Source organism: Coenobita brevimanus, chromosome 12 (assembly GCF_032717465.1).
Source record: "Coenobita brevimanus isolate Jiangsu-jjx chromosome 12, ASM3271746v2, whole genome shotgun sequence".
Classification (NCBI taxonomy): domain Eukaryota; kingdom Metazoa; phylum Arthropoda; class Malacostraca; order Decapoda; family Coenobitidae; genus Coenobita; species Coenobita brevimanus.
The window spans coordinates 617,489-640,942 of NC_136965.1; the positions used below are offsets into that span (position 1 = coordinate 617,489).

A 23,454-nucleotide genomic window follows, 5' to 3' on the forward strand; every position below is an offset into this window, starting at 1 on the left:
CACTGCCTCCACTCACAAGCTCTTAGGGTTGACGACTCCCATGATACTCCACCCACCCTGAGAAGTGACGATCGTATTCCGCATTGCCTTTAATTCTCCCTCTTTTCTTCTAATTTTGCATCTGTGATGAGCTATTATTACCTTCATTTCATTCTTGGTGGATGACTATGCCATATGTATTATTTTCCTAGAAAAAATGCCAGCAAGTTACAAGCAAATATGAAATGACGGTGTTTCAACGCCATGTTTTCACTCCATATAAGAACCCTCTCTTTTCTCAATTATTTTACTCTATTGACAAGTTTTACTTAGTCTTATTTTGATTCGTACAGGAAAACTAGGTGCTTTCCATCATTGTCCTCGAAAGAGAATAGAAATTTACAAAACATGAAGCGATGTTGTTTAGAGGCAGTAACTTTTATTTTTATTATCTTGTTTTCGCACCATGGTTTTTTCTTATTTTTATCTCATTCTTAAAGGAAAATTATGCTACTTCCATAATTTACTTTGAAAAAGAACGTAAACAAATGCATGAAGTGACGGTGTTTAGCAGCCATATTTTCACTCTTAGTTCAAGGAGTATGCTCCAAAAAAGTATTGCTTTTATCATAAACATTCAATATACCAGCATATGAATGTATTGAATACTTCATCTAAGCGTTCAAGAAGTTTAGCAAAGTGGAAAACTGATAATATAATGAGCAGCAAAGAAAAATAATTGGATGATTCCTACCTCTCCATTTGCTGAAAGGATGTATGGCAAGAACGTACCACCTCTTTTTGTTGTGCACATTCTGCACACTGCCTATGCTGTGTGGCAAGTTCCACCAGCTCCTTTTTTTACATAATTATGTACTCTGTGAACTTCTATAATAAGAATCATTTCAATCGATCATGTATCAGCATTAGTTACCCCATTCCTAAGTTTTCTTTATTATTGGTTCAATATTCATTCTCTCTTGATACCTAGGGTAAACACTAAGAAATACTTTTACAATTCTATCTATAGCCAGACGCCCTGATCCCGTAAGGGGTGGCCGAAAAAAAAAAAAAATCGCCTCCATGTCGCCTTGTCCCATGCCATTACGCTACCCTTCCCCCATCCCACAACCCCCTCTCTTATACATCCTCTCCACTCAATCCGTCCATCTCATCCTCCGTCTGCCCCTCCCTCTCCTCCCATCCACCCCACTCACACTTTTTTCTTTAATCTCTCACTCTCCATCCTCCCCACATCGCTAAACCACCTCAGTATATTTCTCCCAGCGCTTTATATCACACCCACAACCACATCACAACACTCCTTCACTTCCTGGTCAGTCTGTCTCTCCATGTAATTCCACATGCTCCTATCAAACAACTCATTTTCACTCTCACTCTTGACGTGTCCTTCCACCAAGGTCAGTGTAGGGGTGTGTGAGGCGTTGTGAAGGTGTATGAGCTGTTGGGAGGGCGTGTGGGTCGTTGTGGGGGTGTATGAATCGTTCGATACACCGCTTCTCAGGATCGTTCTGAGCCATTAGCTAACTCAGTTTTGGCTATTGTCAAGCCCTTCCCCGCACAAATGTCCACCATTTTTATTCCCATCCACTTCGTTGGGTAGGCTTCATCCTAGTTTTCAAAAAAGAAATGTAAAAAATAAGTAAATAAATAATGCTGCACATATATTCAGTCATTAAAGGACTCCAGTTCATTTCTTGCTTTAGTGTTGAAGTCCATTTATTTTGCACATTTATACCTCATTATCGTCTACCATGTAGTGTGTTCTTGATGCAAACGTTGTTGATATTAAAACTATTTATACATGAGATGCAAGCCACCTGCCAAGCCACCTGTGCTGATTGTCCCAGGTTAGTCAGTCAACCCGGACGGCCATTAGTAACATAAGGTTTCATTCATGACAACTGGGATTTAAAAAGATTTAAAGTTCCACTGATGCCCTCGAGGATATAATATAGACACCCAAAGCCACTCAGAAAAAGAGTATTAACTAATATTTTGTGTTTTGTTGGTGTAAAGTTGTAGGAGGATGGCGAACACTGAAGAACTGCCACCTTCTGAGCTGGGAACGAAGCAGTAGTAAGTGTTTAGTAGCATTGCTGTAACAGTATGTGTGGTAATAGTAGTAGGCGTTGCGTCCTCTGGCACATCAGGATGTAAACCCGGTGAACTTCTGGCCCATCCTTCAGCTGAGGGATAAGAAGGGGCCTTAAGGACGTTTGTAGAACGAGTCAGTGCTAGCCTACTGCGTACTGTAGTTATATTAGTGCCACCACCTGAAGGCAATCCTTTCCAGCACTAACAGTACTTGTAAAGTTAGAGAAAAAAATTCTAGGTAGGAAAGCTCAAGTTCTGAGTTGTAGTAACTCATGTAGACCCATGTGTGGTGCCTGAGAGGAGTGCCTACATGTGGTGGCAGATGACCAGGCAGGCCTCACTGCTCAGTTGTACAAACATCTTTTGGCTCCTTAGGGTAGCCTGAGGCTCCAGTCCACCAAGTTCACAGTTCAGGTAAACCTTGGGCCACACAAAAAGGAAGAGCCAAATGTTATATTATGACCATGGTTAGACAGTTTTATATAGCTACACACTATAAATAGTATATTTACAGAAATATCCAAGGATCTGAAAGTGTTATTGTGTCTTAAAATATTCCTTTCTCTCCACCCATACCCAGATCCCTTAATCCTAGATAAGGTACATTAGCCAAAGATGAATTGCCTCATGTCACCCTGTCCTGCTATCAGGCTGTCCTCTTTCCAACCCCTGTCCCTCTCTTATAATATACAACTTTACCCCATCCCTTCATCTCATCCTCAACCTCCCCCTCCACATGACTCGTACGGCACACTCCTAGTCAGTCGCATCCTCCCTCCTCATCAGATGCTGTCCGGTATCAGTAATTTTCATTTGGGACTTGTTGTATTTATAATATTATTTCCTTTTTTCAGCTGGGATTCATGTACTTTACTTATATTTCTTTCTCTTCAGCTGGGACTCTCTCTACGAACGTGAACTGACCAACTTTAAAAGCCACGGTGACATAGGGGATATCTGGTTTGGCGAGGAATGTGTTGACCGTGTGGTGGACTGGATGTTGAACTCTCCTCATGTCTCTCCAGAAGGGCCAGTTCTTGATATTGGGTGTGGAAATGGTGCCTTCCTACTCTACCTGGTTTGTATTTTATTCCTCATGTAGTGGAATCAGAGCCGGGATTCCCCAGGTTTGAACAGTGAGTGAATGGAAGCGTGACCCATTGGATAGGGCAAATTTGGGCTGTCTGGATGTTGTTGCTCCTCACCTTGCCCTAGGGTGGGAAAGGAGGTCCGGATGATGATGATGACGAATAGTAATACTGTAATAGTAGTAGTAGTTGTAATGCTAATAGTAGTAGAAGTAGTAACAGTAGTAGTAGATCTGTTAGCCTCCCCAGTGGAGACGCTGGTGCTAAATTATGAATGTGGAAATGGGATCTTCCTTCTTTGTCTAGTTTGTATTTTATTCCAGATGCATTTATACCTGGGATACCCATAGTTAAAGGTGTACCACTTGTCTGACAGTAATGTTTCATCATTAAGTTGCTGATGAATTAAAATCAGCTCTACATTATTATGCTGTATTTGTTAGCTTATGCAATATATTAGAGGCTGTTTTTATATATTTATTTTTTTTTCAGGCTGCAGAAGATTTTAAGAATTTGGTTGGAATTGACTACTCAGCCAGAGCTGTAGAACTTGCCAGAGCAGTCACAGCGGAAAAACAGTTTGACATTGCCTATAAGGTGAGTTATTGCTGTGTATTATTCTAAGAGCAGTGATAAGGAATAGGGAAGAGAGCATGGAAGTGAAGAAGTCAGTGCTTGACAGTTTTGTGATTCTCAGTCTAATATATGGAAGCAAAGCTTGACCCTTTTGGATAGAGAGGAGTGGAAGTTAGTTATTTTGGTGGAACAAGTGGAGTTTCAGGGAGAGAGTGAGAGACAAATGAGGAAGGTTGGGGATGTTGTGATGCTGATGTGGACGTGCTGGAAAGGGTTAAAAGTACTATAAGATGGTTATGCCATGTGGAGAAAATGGAGAATGAGAGATTGGCTAGGAATGTGAGTGTGTGAATTAGGTGGAAGAGGAGACTTAGGATAGGTTGGGGGGATGAGGTGAACAGGTGTATGATGAGGATGGTGAGATTGAAAGGACAGCCTGATGATACTGGACAGGTTGGTGTGGAGACTACTTGTTCATGGCCTCTCCTGTCAGGATTAAAGCATCCGTCTAGTGATAGTTGAATTATTTTGATGTAAACTGTGTATAGTTCTAAAAACGTGTTCTTTTCATTTAGTTTGTGGAATTTGACTGAAACTACTGTGAGCTGTCAAAATCCAAGGAGGTTTGAGGTTTTCTACTGATATTAATAGCATAAAGCTTGTAGACAAATATAATAGTGGGACTAAGGGTTATGATGATGAGGATGATCTGAAAGCAGGAATTTTATTTGAATAATTTTATGTTTCCAGGTGTGTGATTTAACAAAGCATGAAGATCTGACACTGGGAGAATTTGCAGTATGCCATGACAAAGGCACATATGATGCTGTGTCTCTCTGCCCTGATGATACACTGAACAACAGGATTGCTTACATCAAGGGTGTGCATCAAGTTACTAAGGAAGATGGTCTGTTTATTATTACATCATGCAACTGGACTCACGATGAACTGATTCAGCACTTTAGTGATTGTGAGTATGTGCATTTTTATTGTTCTTATAGTTTTTGAGTTTTATATGATCTTTATTTTATTTTATTGAGGCATGGGAGTTTTAGAGGACTGGGTGATGTGGGTGTGCTAGAAAGAAATAAAAGAAGTACCTACCTTGAAATGTTTTGGGCATGTGGGGAGAATGAAGAACAATAGAATGACTGATAGCGTGATTGAGATTGAGTGGGGGAAGGGAGAGGGATATCAAGGCTGGAAGTATTTGGTGGAGATGTGTGTGAGAGGGGGTGCTGTGAGTTGGAGAAAGGGCATCCTGCTGGCAGAGGAGGGGATGACATGGAGGCCCTCCCTTCTGAGATTAAGGTGCTTAGCTGTAGATAGATAAAATGTTTAGACATATTTCAGATTAAATATGTGAGAGATGTTTAGTTTCATTTCTTGCATTCCAGTTAACAAATGAAATCTCCAGTCATTAATGTTACAACTGTTTTCCTGCAGATTTTGAAAAGGAACACATCATCCCAACACCTTCATTCATGTTTGGGGGAAAGGTTGGAAATAAAGTAAGTACAGTTATCTTCAAAAAAAAATCCTGAGATGATAGAGCACCCAAATTGGAGTGACAGCCTTGCATAATATTTGATCCCAAAGAGGTGACTTGAGGTCTTTTGATCATGTAATGCCATCAAGGGAAGTAGGCTGGTCATCTACCCATAAATGTACTGGACTATGGTAGCCTGGCCTTGGGATAATGTGGGAATGGCTGTCACTGATTTTTTTTTTTTTGTAGTAAATAAATGTGACCAGTATGAAGGTCTTGTTAGTGATGAGTAAGAGAGGGAACTTAGAAATAACAGTTTATCACATTCAAATTGCAGTTGAAAAATAATTTCTGTATCGTTCCAATTTTTTTTTTCTCCACATATGGGTGAGGTCATCTAGGATTCAGAAAAAGGGAAAGATAAAGTACAAAAGTGGGAGAACTGTCAGCAGCATGTCCAGTGAAACAAGCATGGATATTAAATTTATTCTCTTAAGGACTTTTAAGCATTTATGTTAAGGCTATTATTGTCTTTGTTTTGGCTCATCTGGCTCTTAGTATGGAGGACTGAAGTTGCTATTTCAGTCCACCATCCTTCTTTCTAGAGTTAGGGAGTTGAGGGATGTACATGTAACTGGGCTGCTCACACCTCTGGCTGCCCAAGTAAATTGCTTATTGTGAAGATATCCCTTGTCATCACCATATTAAGGCTATTTATTGGTATATGATAATTTCCAGTGGCTTTTTTCACCATGTCACCGAGCCAGATAGTAGAAATATAAATGACTTGGTAATCGTTAATTTGAAAGATTATACATTTACTGGAACTTTACCTGACAGTGGTTTTTATTATGCTGTTATGATTACTTTTAAATACACTGTGCTTCACAATAAATAAACTTGAATGTTAATATTTTTTAATTCTTCCTGCTTGTATTATATATGGTATAATTAAATGTATAAGGAACAGTAGAATGAATGAATGGTCAGGAAATTGAAAACATGAATGCCATCATATATCATTGTTACTTTAACTAGGCATAAAACTGCTATGTCTTCACCCTGAATGCTAACTTATATCAAGTGATTAATACCAGAATATGGTGCTGGTCAGGAAGCAGTGCCATGGGGAGGATGAAGAACCATAGTACTATACTGTCTTAATGTGACACAGAGCTACAGGAAATAGGCTGCAAAAAGGTAAAGCTCCACCAGGCTAAAGTGAATGAAATGTATTTTCTCCATCATCCCACCATGTGAGGAAAAAAAAAAAAATCTTCATCCAACTGGTATAATTAACTCACTGAGCCTGACAATGTCTTTTTCAATTTATTCTTGCCATCTGACAATTTTACTCAGCTTAGTACAGACTTATAAACCAGAGACAGATATAGCCTTGATAAATCCCTTTTACAACTTAAAAACCATTAATGTATTTGGAAACATCATCATCCAATCCCAAACTGCCCCATACAAACAGAAGCATAGGGAACTGGGGCTAGGCAAATCACCTCCAACATTTAAGATGATGGTGACAAGGCTCACTCATCCCCGGGAGGCAATGTGCAAGCAACAATCTCCAAAACAATAAACTAAAAAATGACATCACCTGGTTTCAATAAGCTAACCCATTTCAAACCAAAAACATTTAATTCTCATTACAAATGGATCATTTTAAAGGACAGATATCTAGTTATGAAACGGCTGGTTAAGAATATGTCTAACCTTTCCAGTTTGGCAAATTAAAACAAAGTTACTGGATCACAGGGGTATAAAATATAACAAGTTTTTTCATATAAAGTGGAACAGCTGAGTGAAACAGGCAATTCAGGTTTATTGCAAACCGTGAATCTCACAGGTTATTTCATTATCATCATTATCATCCAGGTTGTTTTTACATTTATTTATATCCTTTTACCATAACTTGGCCCAAATTTGCCCTCTCCCAACCCTAAATTCTGACTTGTAACAAAATTAATTTTATAATATGATACTGGTAAAGTCAGATATGCTGCAGAATGGATGGCGAATGTAACACTGTTTTTTTTTTTTTTTTTGCCTATGAGATACATGAAATAATCTGCAAAAGGACAAAACTCTGGGTCAAATTAGAGTAAAAACAGTATAATAATAAAGGGTAACTGCAGTGTGCTTATGTGTTTCAAATGCAAGTGAATTCCTTTGGAAGAATAGCACTTCTGAAAAACAAAGCACCCGCGTACCATTATAATAATAACTAAAAGGAGGTGTATCTTCTACAACACAGTAAAATATCAAATTATTCATTCCCATGCACTCAGTTTTATGCTGAAAGCTGCTACAGCAAGTTATTCACAAAACTCCCCCACAGGATATTTACTGATCACATCATGAGCAAAAGTATCGACTACAGGACTGTAGAAATAAACAGTACAGTGTAGTGTACCTCAGTGCTTGTACTGTACAACTAAACACAATATGTGGTTTCATTTGGCCAATGCTCAAAGCAAAACTATACTCTTTTCACTTTAGCTTGGTCATAAATTTGTATTCTCTCAATCTTGAACACTCAGTTTTATCAAGAGATTAGCACTATAATTTGATGCTAGTCATGATGAAGTACATTTGATAGGATGAAGAGCCATAGAATTACCTTATTATGCCACTGAGCTATGCAGAATAGGCCTCAACACTGCAAAAATCTGGGACAAGGCAAAATGAACAGCAATGCATTGAGGAACAAACCACCATCATCTAATCCTGTGTTACCCCATGAGGAGCATAGAAGCCTGGGGCTAGGCAAGTTAGTCCTGACATTAAGATGAGTGCGACCAGCCTCGCTCATCCTTGAGAGGCATTATGTGAGCAATAAACTCCAACCACCCTTTGGATATAAACCTGCACAGGCTCAATCTGATTGTAGTCCCTTAAAAAATAAAAAATAAAAAATAAAAAAGTATTAAGGACAAGCTTAAACACTATGGGTTATTTTTCTAAGTGGCTTTGGAGATTTAACACCTCTTCTTTGGTGATTTATTTCACCTCATTATTGTCCTGTCATACTAATGCTATCAAAATTAAATATATCAATAATCTGTCTATCTACCTACTGCCAGACACCTTAATCCCTTATACAGGGTGGCCACAAACAAATCGCCTCCATGTCACCCTGTCCCCTGCCATTTCACTGCCCAGCTCCCAATTCACACCCCCCTTTCTCATATACCTCTCTACTCCATCCCTCCATCTCATCCTTGGCCTTCCCCTCCCTCTCTCCCCCTCCACCTCAATCACATACACTCTCCTCATCAGTCTCTCACTCTCCATCCTCTCCAGATGGCCAATGTGTTTCTCCTAATGCCTCCTCTCACATCCACATCCACACCACAACGCTCCTTCACATCCTCATTTGTCAGTCTGTCTCTCCATGTGACTTCACATGGAAATGTTAGGGTGTAATATGTAAAATAAATCACTAAGGAAGAGGTGCTACAAAGCCTCTTCTTCAGTGGCAGAAAAAGACAATATCATGGCTGCATATCCTTTCCACAGCACTTCTTCATGACTTGCACCATATTCTAGTGTTAACCTCGTTACAACACGGAATTCAAGATACTGGAATAACAGTTTTAGGGCAAGTTAGAGTGAAAAGGGTATACATGTGATGGACATAAACATACATGATATAAATACAGTAATAGGTAACTAATGCCTGATACATGGTTTGTATTCTCTCCAATGAGGAGGTTCCCCAGTACCACTTCCTTACTAGTATTTTCTGCACATAAAACATTAATATTCCTTGTGTTATGGAATTTTAGTATTACAGAAAAATACATAACATAAGCAAATACTGATGCATAATCTATCTACTCTATCAATCTATTGCCTGATGCTTGTCAAGGCTCTCCACAAAGAAACTAAGCTTTTTACACAGCTTGTGATGGGAGCTCTGACACGGCTAATTAACATGTAAGTAAAAAAACAAATCTATTCTTTGAAAAGTTCATTTTCTTTTTGGACAGGTTTCATATGGGGCAGTAATAAACTGCCACCATATCACTCTGTTCTCTACCATTTGGCTGCCTTTCCTCCAACTCACACTGCCCTCCCTTATATATCTCTACACTCCATTCTTCTATCTCATCCTTTCTCCCATACACTCTTCTAGTCAGTCTCTTTATTCTCCATCTTCTCCACATGGCCAACTACAAATATAACTGAAGCATAATTATCATGGTAAATCCCCGAGAAAGAGGTGTTACAAAGCCTTGTAAGCTGAAAAGAACAGGGATCTAATTAATGTCTATCCTTGCCTTATCTTAATGTGCTTTGATTTAATCAGCTCATATTTCAGTCTGTCCCATTCTACCTGCCTCACAACACACACAACCATGAGTCCTCCAACATCAGCCTGTCTTCACTCTAGCTTGCACCACTTTCACTCAGATATCTCTCCACCCTAAACACATTTGCTTTCCTAATCAATCTCAGTTTCTCCTGTCTATATGGCATCCCCACCTTATACCTCCACCTCATCCTTAAGTCTACCTTTCCCTAACCCCATCTCCCCTTCCACCTCACTCACCTATATTCTTGTCAGTCTTTCCTTAACTTCATCCTCCCATCCACCTCATTCAAATCTGTTTTCCTGGTCAGTCGCTTGCCTCAACTCCATCTCCCCCTCCGCCTCACTCACGTTCTCCTAGTCTGTCTCTTTCCCCAACTTGCTCTGGTTTGACTGCACCAGCCTGCCTTTGGCCCTGCCCTACCTTGTCCTACCCCGAAACCTGAATCTGCCTCGATTCACCCGGCCCCGCCCACCACCACCCCTGTCGAACATGCCTCGACGGTTGTAGTTGTCAAACCTACCACGCCCTCCTCCTTCATAGTACCGTCCACCCCTGCCTCGGTACCCACCCCACTGCCCCCCTCTGCCTCTGGAGCGGTCATAGGAGCCATCACTGTCTCTCCGGTAGCTCCCCTCACTGTCTCTTCGGTAGCTTCCCTCGCTGTCTCTCCGGTAGCTCCCCTCGCTGTCTCTTCGGCACCTCTCCTCGCTATCTCTCCTATAGCTTTCGTTGTCCCTGTGATATCTCTCTGGTTGACGGTCTCTTTCCCGGCTATCACGTGACTGGCTACTGCTGTCCCTACCTCTACTCTGCTCACGGTACCGGTCCTGGTCGCGATATCTGTCTGGGTGGTGGTGGTACCGGTCTTGGTAACGGTCCATGTACCTCTCCTCCTCTGGAAACCTCTCTTGGAATCGCTCTTCCTCTCGGAATCTATCGTGAAAATGTTCGCCATCGCGGAACCTCTCGCTGTCTCTTTCTCTAAACCGTTCTATTTCTCTCTCCCCATCTCTATCTCCCTCCCTTTCTCGATATCTCTCCCCTTCCCTAGCTCTAAATCTGTCTCCATCCCTCTCTCCATCTCTGTCTCCTTCCCTCTCTCTGTATCTCTCCCCCTCCCTGGATCTGTACCTTTCTCCATCTCTTGATCTCCCTCTCTCCTGATACCTCTCTCCTTCCCTTTCTCTGTATCTCTCTCCATCTCTCTCCCCTTCCCTCTCTCTGTATCTCTCTGCATCTCTCTCTCTGAACCTCTCCCTCTCTCTCTCCTGGTATCTCTCTCGATCTCTCTCCACTTCTCTCTCCCTAAATCTGTCTCCTCCTCTCTCCCCTTCTCTTTCTTTAAACCTATACTCTAGACTGTGTTCATACTTATCATATCCCGGATCTGATTTTTCTTCTTTAATGGTCGGTATATCTTCTGGCTTTCGATTCTGTGTCTTCTCTTTCTTTTCTCTCTTCTTTCTCTTCTCCTCTGTGTCCGATTCTTCATCACTGCTACTCTGAGATCCTGCTTTCACCTTCTGCTTCCTTTTCTTCTTCTTCCGCCTCTTCTTATGCTTCTTCCTCTTTTTCTTGTCGTCACTGTCCGAGTCATCTGAGGAAGACTGACTTGATGATGAGGAGGAGGAGGATGACACTTTCTTCTTCTTCTTCTTCTCCTTCTTCACTTTCACCTTCTCCTCTTTCTCTTTCTTCACAGGTTTCTCTGTTCACATAGAAACATGGGCAAACAAATAATAATAATATAGTAATACTTTAATAATGATAATGACAATAATAATAATTGACTATTGGATATGTTCATATGAAGCTACAGAATGTGGTGAAAGTTTTTTGGTATATCAGACAGAGCCAGGATTCTGGGGGCTTGAATGATGAGTGAATGAAAGCCTGGCCCACTGGACTGGGCAAACTTGGGAAGCCTGGATGCTGCTATTCCTCACCCTGCCCTAGGGTGGGAAAAGAGGTCTGGTTGATGATGATGATGATGATGATGATGATGATGATGATGATGATGATGATGATGATGATGATGATGATGATGATCATCATCATCATCATCATCATCATCATCATCATCATCATCATCATCATCATCATCATCATCATCATCAATTACAAGTGGCAGGGGAAAAAAAATGTATGCCCGATGAAATGGGGCACGCACACAATCAGGCACTATTACAACCCTCAGAATCGCGACTACCTCACAGGCACACCAGTCAATCTGACTGCTGGTTATCACACACTCCTTCATACAAAATTCAACCAACCCTGACCCACTGACTGTTTCCTACTCTCATCAACCTCCATCATTATACCATGAGAAATGACACAGGTAATGCTATCATAGTCATCACCCTTCATCATCCAGATCTCTTTTTTCCACCAAAGGATGGGGTGAGGCAGGGTCCAAAGAGCAAGAAAAAATCCCGACAGGAGTACCATAACTAACCAAAACTGCCAAATTCAGTGGGCCACACTTTCACTGACTCACCATTCAAGCCAAAGGAATGCAAACACTGGTATCTGTAGCTTTAATTTTTGGTTCCTTTTGTCTGGGATACTCCCTTTTTTTATGGCATCATTTTTATGTATGTATGTATATATGTAAAGACAAACACAGGTATCTTTCCAAGGTTTGATGAATCCATAGGTGAAAATCTGAACCATCTGAAACATGCAGTAGTAGGAATAGCTGTAAATTTTCTTCTGAAGGAACTAAGAAGACAGCTGTTTCTTTGTATGTACAAACCCTTCCAATATGAGAGGCATAGCCTGAATTCAATAAACAGTCTGGCAACAGCCAGAACAAACTGAAGAAAACCTCACTCATATTCAAGAACTTAAATAGTAATAATGCACTAATGACCAAGTAATGACCATCCCCTTCAACTTACTCTCCTTAACAGCCCCATCGGCATCCTTGGGCTGATCCTTTGTTGACTGGGTCAGTTCTGTCTGCATTTTTGGTGCACATCCCTCCAGTGCTAACTTCTGCTGCTCAGACGTCATGTCCTCACTCATCTTGGGCACCTTGTACTCCTCTACGTGATCTACTCGAATGGTTCGCCCGGCAAGCTGGTCAAAGCGTATACGAAATGTCATAATACATTGCCTTTTTTACCATCATCATCATCACATATTCTATCATCCTGGGCACCTTGAACTCCTCCATATGGTCCATCTGAACGGTTCACCCAGTAAGCTAGTCAAAGAGTACTGGGTATATATGGTAAGTTATCATATGTTACCTTTTTTTCATCATCATCATCATCATGTTCTCTGTCACCTAATACTCCTGTACTGGCCCAGTCAATAGTAAACCCAGTGAATCATTGCCATAAGTCACTTTTTCTGATGATTTTTACAATGAGAAAGAGAATTAGCAAAGAGAATACAGTACAGAGGTGTTATGGTGGCCTGGACAACCTAAATCCAAATGAGAACTGTTGCAACGAACACACACACACAAATGGTGGCTTCATTTTTTCGCCAGGATGCCAATAATATTTTGCAGATTGTCTAATATTCCTATTTTTATTTGTATTTTTTCCTGGACTAATTTAAGTGTGGTATTTACTGAAATATAAACAATGTGACAAGATTTTTCCACTAACTTTCCCCTCTCATCAAGCTGAATTCCTCATATTTTTAACTGATACAGTAGATTAGGTCAACATGAAGCAACATGCCAAATGTTTTTTGACTGATCAGGTGGAGTCTTCTTGTGAAAAGCTACTGTATAACAGACAGACAGAATTTATACCATTTTCATGCATACTGTAGATAGGACAGACACATCCCAACATTTTTTGTGCATACTGTAGAACTGACATATACAATTCATACCTCTCTTTAGGATACTGGGGAAAAAAAAAAGAAGTTCCTTTTTTGTGGTTACTGTTAAAAAAATAAATAAATAAATAAAAAATATATTCCAACCTTGATTCCATTGAAATTATCCACAGCAAGGATGGTGGAGCGCTGATCCTCGTAACACAGGAATGCAAACCCCTTACTCTTGCCCGTCTGCTTGTCTCGTACCAAGTTGATGTTGACTATCTGTTGGCCAGGAAGTACAGGCAATTACTTAGGCCCTTCATTGTGGCTGATTGGGTATTTAGATAGGACTTTTTGGAGCCTGGATTTCAGGGGCTTGAATGATGAGTGAATGGCAGTGTGGCTCATTCAACTGGTCCAACTCTGGTTACTTTCTCATTTGATCAAGTTTTTTTTCTGACTCTCTAGACCCTAACTCACCCTACCTTGAGGTGGGAAAGGAGGTCTGAATAATGATGATGATGACTGAAAGAACTGGAGAGATCACATACAGCTTTCATGTAAGGAGCTCTCTGACAAAACTCCAAATGTGACAAACTCAACAAACCAAGAAAACTGAAGTTGAACATCTTTCTTTTTAACTCATGGAGCCTTTCGAGTTCCAATAAAAAAAAAATGAAGGTTGGACAACAATTTTCTTTCCATCTATAATGCCTTCGAAGCTCCTCAATGGAGCAGCATTGCAAAAATAACATAAGATGGTCCATGAGGGGACTATGAAAGCATCACGTGTACAAAATTCCATATTCTACCCTTCATTTTCTCCATTACGATTTTGGTGCATTCACTCATTCATTGCCAGACGCCATGTATCCCAAACGGGTTGGCCAAGGGCTTAGAGTTAATTGTTTTACAGGGAGGGGCACTAATCCTCCACCAACCCCACTTGACACGTAGGGATGCCAACAGCATCTGGTGTTCTCAGGCGGTCACCCATCCAAGTACTAACCAGACCCAACGTTGCTTCATTTTCTCTAAATTTTGATGGCATTAGTTTTCTCTTTCATTTATGGTGCATTTGTTTTCTCTGTTTAAGTTTTGGTGCATCCATTTTCTCTTTCAATTTTGATGCATTTGTTTTCTCTACATCGTTTTAGCTCAATGACTTTGGTGCATGTTTGCACATTTCTACTCTGGTGCACTGGGAATTACCTCACAGAGCTTGTCATATACTCCTACACAACAAGATGTCTCCCTTAAGCTAAATAACATCATCTGGAAGTACAACCATGAGCATACATCCACTGACACTTCTCTGCTGCCTGTAACAGTAGAAGGTGTTGTGTGAATTAGTTTTACATGACAACAATATGAAGACAACAAAAGTGTAAAAGAAAGATAATCTCTGGTTTGGAGAGGAATAACAGAAATGAAGGGAAGGAAACAATGCTGGCGGAAGACTGCTAACAAATTTTGCTGACTGGTATAGAGTTATCTTCAAAAGTGTTAGCGCCTCTCCTGTTTTTCTATTCATGGACTCTGAAAATCAGTCCAGTGAGTCCAGAGCACAAGACCATCATGACTTCATTTACCCACACATCAATGGTTGAAGCACATCATATCTACCTATCTAAGTATATGTAGTATTGCCAGATGCCTTAATCCTGTAAAGGGCCATGTCAACCTGTCCTCTGCCATTTAGCGCCCTTCCTCTACCTCGCATCTGCTCTTTTTCACATACAAGATCTGCTCCACCTCAAATAGACTCCTCATAGATGTTGTTAATAGCACTGCAGTAAAGCAGTTTAAATTAACTTTACATGCACTGTAATAAGTGTGTACTGGGTATGTATTCCTATGCAAGTACGAAGTATCTATGGCTTGCAAGGTCACTGTGATACCAACTCTTGCTTGTAACTCATTGTACGTCTCTCACCTCACCATACTGTGAGAAAACACAGATAATGTCTCCCTCGCTGAGTTCATAATTAAGCCCACCAATGAAAATCCAGGCACTGTCTCGGTACTGCTGATGCCACGAGTGTTTGAAGCTCACACCAAGCTCAAGCTCCCTCTCATTCAGCTTCTGGATGTTCTTCACATTTCTGGGTGAAGGGAGATGTGGTGAAACAAGTAAAGGAGAACAATACAATGAAAGACTAACAGTGCTAAGTTGGGATTAGACAGTTGCACTGTTAAAGTAAATAAAAAGTGTCATGCCACTAGAGTTGGTTGGTTAGGGAAATAAACAAATTCTTCAGAGTACACAACATCCTACACTGTGTCACAATAGCCTATGTATTTTTTAGTGTACTCATACTGATAAATACTATCCAAATAATTTGTGGTAAATGTAAAAACAAGTGAGGCTTGGATTAATGTTGTTTTCTTTAAACCCTCCTAGCTGGTCTCCCATATTCTGCTCTCTCCACAACGTCAAACCAACTCAAAGTCTTAGGAGTCCAAACCACCCCAGAGTACCTGCTGACATCACCTCACTCGTCACTTTGTTTTTGTGATGGGCATATGAAGCTCTCAACAAAACAGTATAATATGAAAAGATACTTTGTTATGCATGTGTGAGGATGAATGAACAATACAGACGGCAGGACACAATACTGTTGTTGACGATTGCTGGTTTTTAATTTTTGCAGATTGCTGTAACGTTCATCTTCTTCTATCTTTCTTTCCTTCATTCTTTCCTCGTCCTTCTGCCTACGGGTGACTTTACATTCCCTCTTCTGTCTTTCATTCCTTCATTCTTTCCTCTTCCTTCTGCCTATGGGTGACTCTACACTGATTGACAAGCCAAACGGTTTCCTGTACACCAGGAAACCATTTACTACGCTGGGTGGTAACCATATAACCAAATTTTGGCGCCTGGTAGTTTAGTGGGTAATTATTGTGCTCCAATCGGATTGAGCCGGTGAAGGTTTATATCCAAGGGGTGGTTGGGGTTTATTGCTCACATAATGCCACTCAGGGATGAGTGAGGTTGGTCACTCTCATCTTAAATGTCAGGACCAACTGCCTAGCCCCGGGCTCTTACGCTCCTTATGGGGCACCGTAGGATTGGATGATGATGATGATGATGCTGTAACGTTACAGTTACAAGTACAGTACTGATACAAGAAATATCCTACAACTTCCAGGCACAGTCGAGTCTTATGAACAAAAGAATACAGGTAAACAGGTGTTAAACCCTTCGTTCTAAACAGGTAAATAAATCATTGTAATCCATCTCCACGCCCTGAGACGCGTTCTATATATGGCTAAGCAAACTTAATGTTAAAAAATAATAATAGAATTGCAAAAGGCACATTACAATCCTTACGTCAGTGGGTTCATCTTCTGCCCCCTTCAGTCGACATGTAATCCCCGATTACTGAAGAAACACACAAATGAAGCTGAGAAATCGAAGGTCGGCTTGTTGATGTTTGTGATGCAGGACGGTTGAACTCATAAATTTTGGTTTTGCTAAATGCCGCTTTTTGTTTGTTTGTAGGATAGGAGTACTAAACTTTCTTTAAAAATTGTCTAATGCTAACTGATTAAATTTATGATTAACATCCTGAAGATGATAATGTTTTTGCCACCAAATTCAATGATATACACAACTTTAACTTGGGCTGACGGCGTTTATTAAAACTCCAAATCTAATTCTTATAACATAAGCTGGATAAAATCTAAAGCACCCCCCCAAAAAAAAAAAAAATATGGAGGAAATGTGGGTGTAATTTTATTTATTTCGATGTACGCCTATAATAACCTTATGTTAATTATGAAAGTAATTTACAAGTGAGCTGTCAGGTCTAACTACTATTAAAATTACACGCTCTTCTCTATATTGATCAAAATTCCTCAACATTTTCATTCATTCTGCTCTGAAACATTTCTAGTCATTGCTTGATTCCACATCAATTTAAATATATTGTAAACCTAAGATAATCCCTTTTAATTGGATCTTTACAAAGTGAGGATAGCGTGATTGCTTACTTAGTTAATTGCAGTATGTTTTAAGTGTCACTCATAATCTAATGAAGAAATACAATATTTGAAATCCACATTACGATGCGGAGGTAAAGTCAGCCCAAGTCATCAGCAAGAACTAGGCAGGGGGAGAAGAATTGCATATATCAGTCAAAATGCTGATTAAAGTGAAGGTAATTAGGTGTTTCTAGCCAGTTATCTTCATTTGTAGATAAGAATTCAGTTTTATTTGTAATGGTAATAGAGTTAAAGCCATTATTGAGGGTAGGACAAGTTACAAATCATGAGTTGTTTTGTCGAAACGTCTAGGCTGTGGTAGTTTGACAACTTTGTGCAAATTGCTCAGGCCGTTTATTCATTATTACTTATATTTTTAGAACATAGGCCTTGTGTTAAAATATAGGAATTACCAGTCTGAAACTTTAGACTCAAATATTTGCTTGAGAAAGGGTGAACACTATACTTTTTCCATTAAATTTGTTTTGTTGGCTGCTTTTCTCTGTTTACTCCTTCATTTTAATTAATATATACTGTATATATAATTTTTTTTCTTTTTCAGACCTTGACCGGGAAGGAGGTAAGAACACTCAGATTTTTGTCTTCATGTAATGTTTAAAGTTTTGGGGCGTCACCATAAATACTCAGAATAATCTCTTTCAGCCCTTAACATTTAGTTAGGTGTATTATTAATAAAAGTAGGCATGGAGAAAATTAACATAATAGAAAAAAGGAGACCAAGATTAGCCATGCAGAATACTAATGTAACAGTCTAACCTTATCTAACAATCTTGTTGAGTAACTCTGGTCTGTCAGGTCGAGCAGGCCCATCAACTGCAGGCAAGCAGTCGTCCCTTAAGAGTTGTCCCGTGCAGCAAACTGATGTTCCCTTGTGGTGGACGGTGAAGTGTGGATAAGAACCTGGAGGTTTGGTTCCTGGATGGACACTGCATTTACATCTCCACCCAATTAACAGGGCCACCACCACCTTCAGACTCACTCAGATAAACCCTTTTAACTACATTGTTCACACCCATCTTTCCACATAACCATACCATTTAAACCCACCTCTGGTTTTTTGTAAGAAGAGAGAGAGAAAAAAATCTTTTAACAATATGAATAAGAGAGAATGAAATATGCACACTAGTATGGTGCTGGACATTAAAATAGGGAATAATGCAGAGAGTATATTAGTTTTTCCCTCTCTTGTGTTTTCTCACTCCCTGCTGTCTAGCCCATACCTCTCTCCATCTTCTGGTGGGAAAATGAGGTTGGTAAGATGATGATGATGGTGATGTGGTGCTGGTGGTATTGAGAAGCTGAGATGATGATGATGTTGATGATAATAATGATGTTGAAACCTCTTTTTCCCCAGATTGAGATTGACATAGAGCCAACGGACAAAGTAGAACGCATCAAGGAGAGAGTGGAGGAAAAGGAAGGCATCCCTCCACCCCAACAGCGTCTCATCTTTTCAGGCAAACAGATGTGAGTACAGCACTGTTTTGTGCCAGTACCGAACTCTGTTCTCTTAATCTTGACCTATCATTGTCACATCTCTTTGTGTGCTATTTCCAAACTTAAACTCAGCTTGCTTTGTCATGGCTTAAAATTTCAGTCTCTCTGTCTTCAGGTCTGCTGGCCTAAAACAAGAGATAAATGCTAGTTATGAGGTGTTATAAGGAAACTTAAGAGTACTCTAGCAGTATTGTCTTCTACCTTTGAGATGTAACAAATAGTTTTCACAGTAGCTAGTGTTTTTCTTTTGTTATGACCATGGGTGTATCTGGATGTGAACTTGAAGGACTTCTGACCAAAATTGTCCTGTGGTCCACCATCCTTCTTTCAAAGGTAGAGAGGGAGTTTTAAGGAATGTTTGTATAACTGAGCAGCAACGCCACCCAGTTTATTGGTACCACTACCTAAATGTGGAAGGGACAGTCCCTGTTGGCTTACCAAAGAACATGTTTGAAAGGTCATGATAACAGACCTCAGGATTGGTGGACATTATTATGCTTCAGGAGACACTTTAGCATGGGAAGCAGTCAGTAGATGGGAAAAATTGGACACATATAACCCCTTGAATCCAGATGATGACATTTTCAATTACTTCTTGCTGCTACCAGGCAATTATATTCAGCTTAAGAAAAGCCTCTCATGGCAAAATGGCTTAATAGTGTTATATTTAATCCCTCTGGTTCTGAAGTCAGCTCTTCATGGATTAAAAGAATCAGATGGCAAGAATAATATATAAATGATACCCATGGACTTAGTGAGTTAAGCGAAGAATACGCGTTAGTAGTTTAGTTGCAGTCCTGGACTCGTCTGAACATGAACCCAGCGGTGGGAATTGAGGGATGTGTTATGACCTGGCAGCCCCACTGCACAGTCTGATTGATACCACCACCTGAAGGCATCCCCCTCTTGCACCAAAATGATGCCATACAAAAGACACAGGCATATGTGTGTATGTATTGGTATGTAGTGTTTAGCTTTGTGTGCACCTAAGTATTGTGATTATGAACTTCTTTTTTTTTCATAGGAATGATGAGAAAACTGCAGCTGACTACAAGGTGCAAGGCGGGTCAGTGCTTCACTTGGTCCTGGCACTGCGAGGGGGGTCCCGTGTCTGTTAGTCCGCACCACCATCACCCACCACACACATGACCACCCTCTGCCCAACTTTGGCTGTTCCTCCCATGATAACTTCTTGGATTATTAGCTTAAAAAGGACATAGAATAGCTTATGAAGATATTGCCACCATTTATATAGCAAACTACCAGTATCCATTAATGTTCTACCAGCCCCTCCATCTATTCAACTTCAACTTTTCCTCCCATAATTACTTGCTGAATAATGAAAATGAACACAGAATAGCTGAAGAGGATGCTGTTACCTTTTCCCTAGCCAATTACTTAGCAACTGCATATTAATATTCTGCTAGTACCTTCATCTGTCAAAGTTTGGTTGTCTCCCATGTAAACTTGCTGAGTATCTAGTTAAAAATGGACAGTATGGGCTGCATTCTTGCCAGTTTAGGAGGTTTACAAGTCTTCTGATGTTAATTTGGCTTAATTTTGCCATTCCTCCATCTTAAATTCTGAGTTTTAAAGATTAGCACTGAAGTATGGTGCTAGTCACAAAGAAACTCTGTGGGAAAGATGTCAAATCATAGTATTGTCTTGTTCTACCTTTGAACTATATGAAACAAGATCATATCTGTGTTTGTCTACAGCCAGACGACATAATCCCATAAAGGGTTGCATTTGACTGAGTTAGTTGTTTTACAGGGAGGGGCACTAATCCTCCACCAACCCACTTGTTGACAAGTAGGGAACACATATGGGTTGGTTATATGGTTTCCACTCAGTGTTGTAAATGAATTCCTGGTACAGGAAACCAGTAGGCTTGTTACTCAATGTAAAGCCACCAGAAAAGGAAAGGAATAATAATAAATGACAGGAAAGATGGGAGAAAGAGGAAGAGAGGAGGGCAGACATTGAAAAAAATTAAATGTTAAGGAAGAAGTAGGCAGCTTTACATCAAGTGAGTCAATGATAGTTGCCACCACCTTTAAAAAAAAAAGAAAAACAAAAAATCTTGGCCAAGTTATGGTGAAAAGAGTGTAGCTCCTTTTCCTTAATCATTCGTTCAGCAAACCACCCATTAGTATTCTTCTCTGTGCTGTTAATATCATATTAAAATTCATAAATAATACCAGCATACAAGAGAAAATGTCGGGAGTGAGTAGTGTAGCCCCAGGTCCCTTTCTCCTGTTTATGTGGGGCAGAGAGTGATTGGATGATGATAACAAAAATGAGTATATGCAAAAGTAACCAGTAAAGAAGTGCCAGGTAGCCACCTTAAATGATGAGAATATAGGCTTGTCCATCCAGCTTTGCCTGTCCCTTGCATTATAACTGGATAATAACTGTACACCCTTTTTACTCTAATGTGGCCTGAAATTACCCCCCAACTTTAGTGCTGAGTTTTAACAACGGAATAGCTCTAGTATATGGTGTTAGTTATGAAGAAGTGCTTTGGCAAGGATGTACACTCCTATCATTGTCTTATTCAACCACTGAACTAAGTGTGATAAGCTACTAAAGGATGAAAATTGGCCAAGATAAGGTGAAAGAAAAATAATGAAAATGGACATAGTATGGCTTGGCACTGCATATTTTACAGTAGGGCATTTACAGGCATGTGGGGCAGTCTAAGACAAATTTATTGTCTTCATTGTTTTTTATTTATTTATTTATTTATTTTTTTACATTGCTTCACTCCAGCCTAAGGTTGGAAAAGAGGTGTGGATATTGGTACTGATAATTTATATTGTAATTAGCTTCATTTTTCAGAATGTCTTAAGTGTGGAAATGTACAGTTTGAACATTTACTAGGAAGTTCGTTGAAGCAACCACTGATATTTCATTCATTCATTGCCAGATGCCATGTATCCCAAACGGGGTGGTCAAGGGCTTAGAGTTAATTGTTTTACAGGGAGGGACACTAATCCTCCACCAACCCCACTTGACACGTAGGGATGCCAACAGCATCTGGTGTTCCCAGGCGATCACCCATCCAAGTACTAACCAGACCACTGATGTACATCGGTTTATAGTTAATTTTCCATGCAACTCTCTGCTATTGCTTTACGTGTCTAGAACTGATACATCTTTATTTAGGAAGTCTGTCCATTCTTTGACTCCTGTTTACCGTATCCCATACAGTTCGTAACCCAGGTGTTTTAATTTTGACTGTTGTCCAAACTGCAGTGTACAGCATTATCATTCTTTTCTTCCATGCTTTTTCCTGAGGAAGATGCTGGTTTTTAACTTTTATCGTGTCCAGCTAATATATAGAATAATTTTGGATATGTTTGCTCCATGAATCTGTTGAACTATACATACATACTTACATACAGTACATACATACATGATAGTGTAGTTTAATGTTATGTCAGCATGGAGATACTGTATATTGGTTAAGCTGTACTGTCGTACATTTTGTGTATGTTAAGTAAAGCTGTGTTTGATAGTTTGAAATTACATGTTGCCAATAAATTCTCTCAACCACTTCACACAGATGACATTTTTTGTTCATTCTTTGTCAGGAAATGACTTTAATCACTAATGAGAGACTTGTAAACTTGAGGTGTTAGATACAGACTTTATTAACCCCTTCAGTAATAAAGTTCTCTCTTAAGCTGAGAAAAATTGTCTGGAGGTTGGAAAAATAAAATGAAAAATGTTATCAGATTGAAATCGTAAAAAAAAAATAAATTCATGTAACAATGCTGTTTTGCTGCTGACACATCTCCCATGCAAATTATTATACCTTACTGTGATGTAACATGTGCCCTGCCTGTCCACCTGCACGGGATATCAGTTAGGCCGTGTTGTCAGTGTCTGTCTCTGTCTGTCTCTTAAGGAAGTATAATAATAATGGAATTTTTTTGTACATTGAGTTTTTCTGTTAATCCTCTTGTGATGTTCGTATTGTGTATTTTTTTTTCGGTACTAGAGCAAGAGACTAACAAAGAAAGTGTGAGTGAGGTGGAGGGGAGGAGAGGAAGGGGGAGACCAAGGATGAGATGATGGGATGGAGTGAAGAGGTATATGAGAGAGGGTTTTGTGAGCTGGGGGAGGACAGTGAAATGGCAGGGGATAGGGCAGCATGGAGGCACTTCATTTGTGGTCACTCTTTGTGAGATTAAGGTGTCTTGCTGTAGATATACAAATTCACCTTATGAGTGAGGCAGATTGTTAGGGGAGGATGAGGAAACAGAAGGTGGAGAGGTTGGAAAGAGACAGCAGATATGAATGAGGGTGGTGTGAACTGTAAGGAGGGCAGCCTGATGGTAGAGGACAGGGTAGTATGGAGGTGATTTATTTTCGGCGCCATCCCTTTTCAAGATTAAGATGTGTGACTTTAGATATCAAAAGCAACCTACTTCAGCACAGATGTTATAACAGATTTGAACTTGATGGCTGCATCCCAAAGGTGAAGCGAAAATAATTGTGAAGCTAAAACAAAGTATGTGGGATGTAGCAAATTTTAAGGGTTTGAATGATGTAATATGAGATGGAGGGAATGGGT

General features: G+C 40.0%; 3 protein-coding genes across 3 annotated transcripts; 2 read left to right on the forward strand and 1 right to left on the reverse strand.

The window, feature by feature from the left end:
- Positions 1 to 1,904: 1,904 nt before the first annotated feature.
- On the forward strand, positions 1,905 to 6,302 carry LOC145413133 (EEF1A lysine methyltransferase 2). The gene is made up of 5 exons (XM_080282854.1): positions 1,905 to 2,079; positions 2,992 to 3,175; positions 3,678 to 3,782; positions 4,512 to 4,731; positions 5,208 to 6,302. Exons 1-5 carry the CDS (start codon positions 2,030 to 2,032, stop codon positions 5,303 to 5,305), a joined length of 657 nt encoding a protein of 218 aa, XP_080138980.1. The 5' UTR covers positions 1,905 to 2,029; the 3' UTR covers positions 5,306 to 6,302.
- Positions 6,303 to 9,692: 3,390 nt separating this feature from the next.
- LOC145413143 (uncharacterized) lies at positions 9,693 to 16,807 on the reverse strand. Its single transcript, XM_080282866.1, has 5 exons — positions 16,702 to 16,807; positions 15,304 to 15,472; positions 13,530 to 13,649; positions 12,485 to 12,665; positions 9,693 to 11,289 (listed from the first exon to the last, which is right to left on the reverse strand). The coding sequence occupies exons 1-5, from the start codon at positions 16,713 to 16,715 to the stop codon at positions 9,998 to 10,000; spliced, it is 1,776 nt and encodes a 591-aa protein (XP_080138992.1). The 5' UTR covers positions 16,716 to 16,807; the 3' UTR covers positions 9,693 to 9,997.
- A 651-nt stretch (positions 16,808 to 17,458) lies between these two features.
- Positions 17,459 to 22,815, forward strand: Nedd8 (Nedd8 ubiquitin like modifier). The gene is made up of 4 exons (XM_080282256.1): positions 17,459 to 17,530; positions 17,917 to 17,934; positions 18,730 to 18,842; positions 19,897 to 22,815. The coding sequence occupies exons 1-4, from the start codon at positions 17,513 to 17,515 to the stop codon at positions 19,988 to 19,990; spliced, it is 243 nt and encodes an 80-aa protein (XP_080138382.1). The 5' UTR covers positions 17,459 to 17,512; the 3' UTR covers positions 19,991 to 22,815.
- Positions 22,816 to 23,454: the final 639 nt, after the last annotated feature.

What these genes read in the sequence shown, in the direction of transcription:
- LOC145413133 (XM_080282854.1), top strand. Translation starts at nt 2,030, where the DNA reads ATGGCGAACACTGAAGAACTGCCACCTTCTGAGCTGGGAACGAAGCAG. An exon ending in AGTTTGACATTGCCTATAAG is followed by an intron (nt 3,783 to 4,511) that starts GTGAGTTATTGC and finishes TTATGTTTCCAG; the next exon opens with GTGTGTGATTTAACAAAGCA. An exon ending in GATTCAGCACTTTAGTGATT is followed by an intron (nt 4,732 to 5,207) that starts GTGAGTATGTGC and finishes GTTTTCCTGCAG; the next exon opens with ATTTTGAAAAGGAACACATC.
- LOC145413143 (XM_080282866.1), bottom strand. An exon ending in ATAATTTCAATGGAATCAAG is followed by an intron (nt 12,666 to 13,529) that starts GTTGGAATATAT and finishes CGCTTTGACCAG; the next exon opens with CTTGCCGGGCGAACCATTCG. An exon ending in CGATGGGGCTGTTAAGGAGA is followed by an intron (nt 11,290 to 12,484) that starts GTAAGTTGAAGG and finishes CTATGTGAACAG; the next exon opens with AGAAACCTGTGAAGAAAGAG.
- Nedd8 (XM_080282256.1), top strand. An exon ending in ATCTTTTCAGGCAAACAGAT is followed by an intron (nt 18,843 to 19,896) that starts GTGAGTACAGCA and finishes TTTTTTTCATAG; the next exon opens with GAATGATGAGAAAACTGCAG.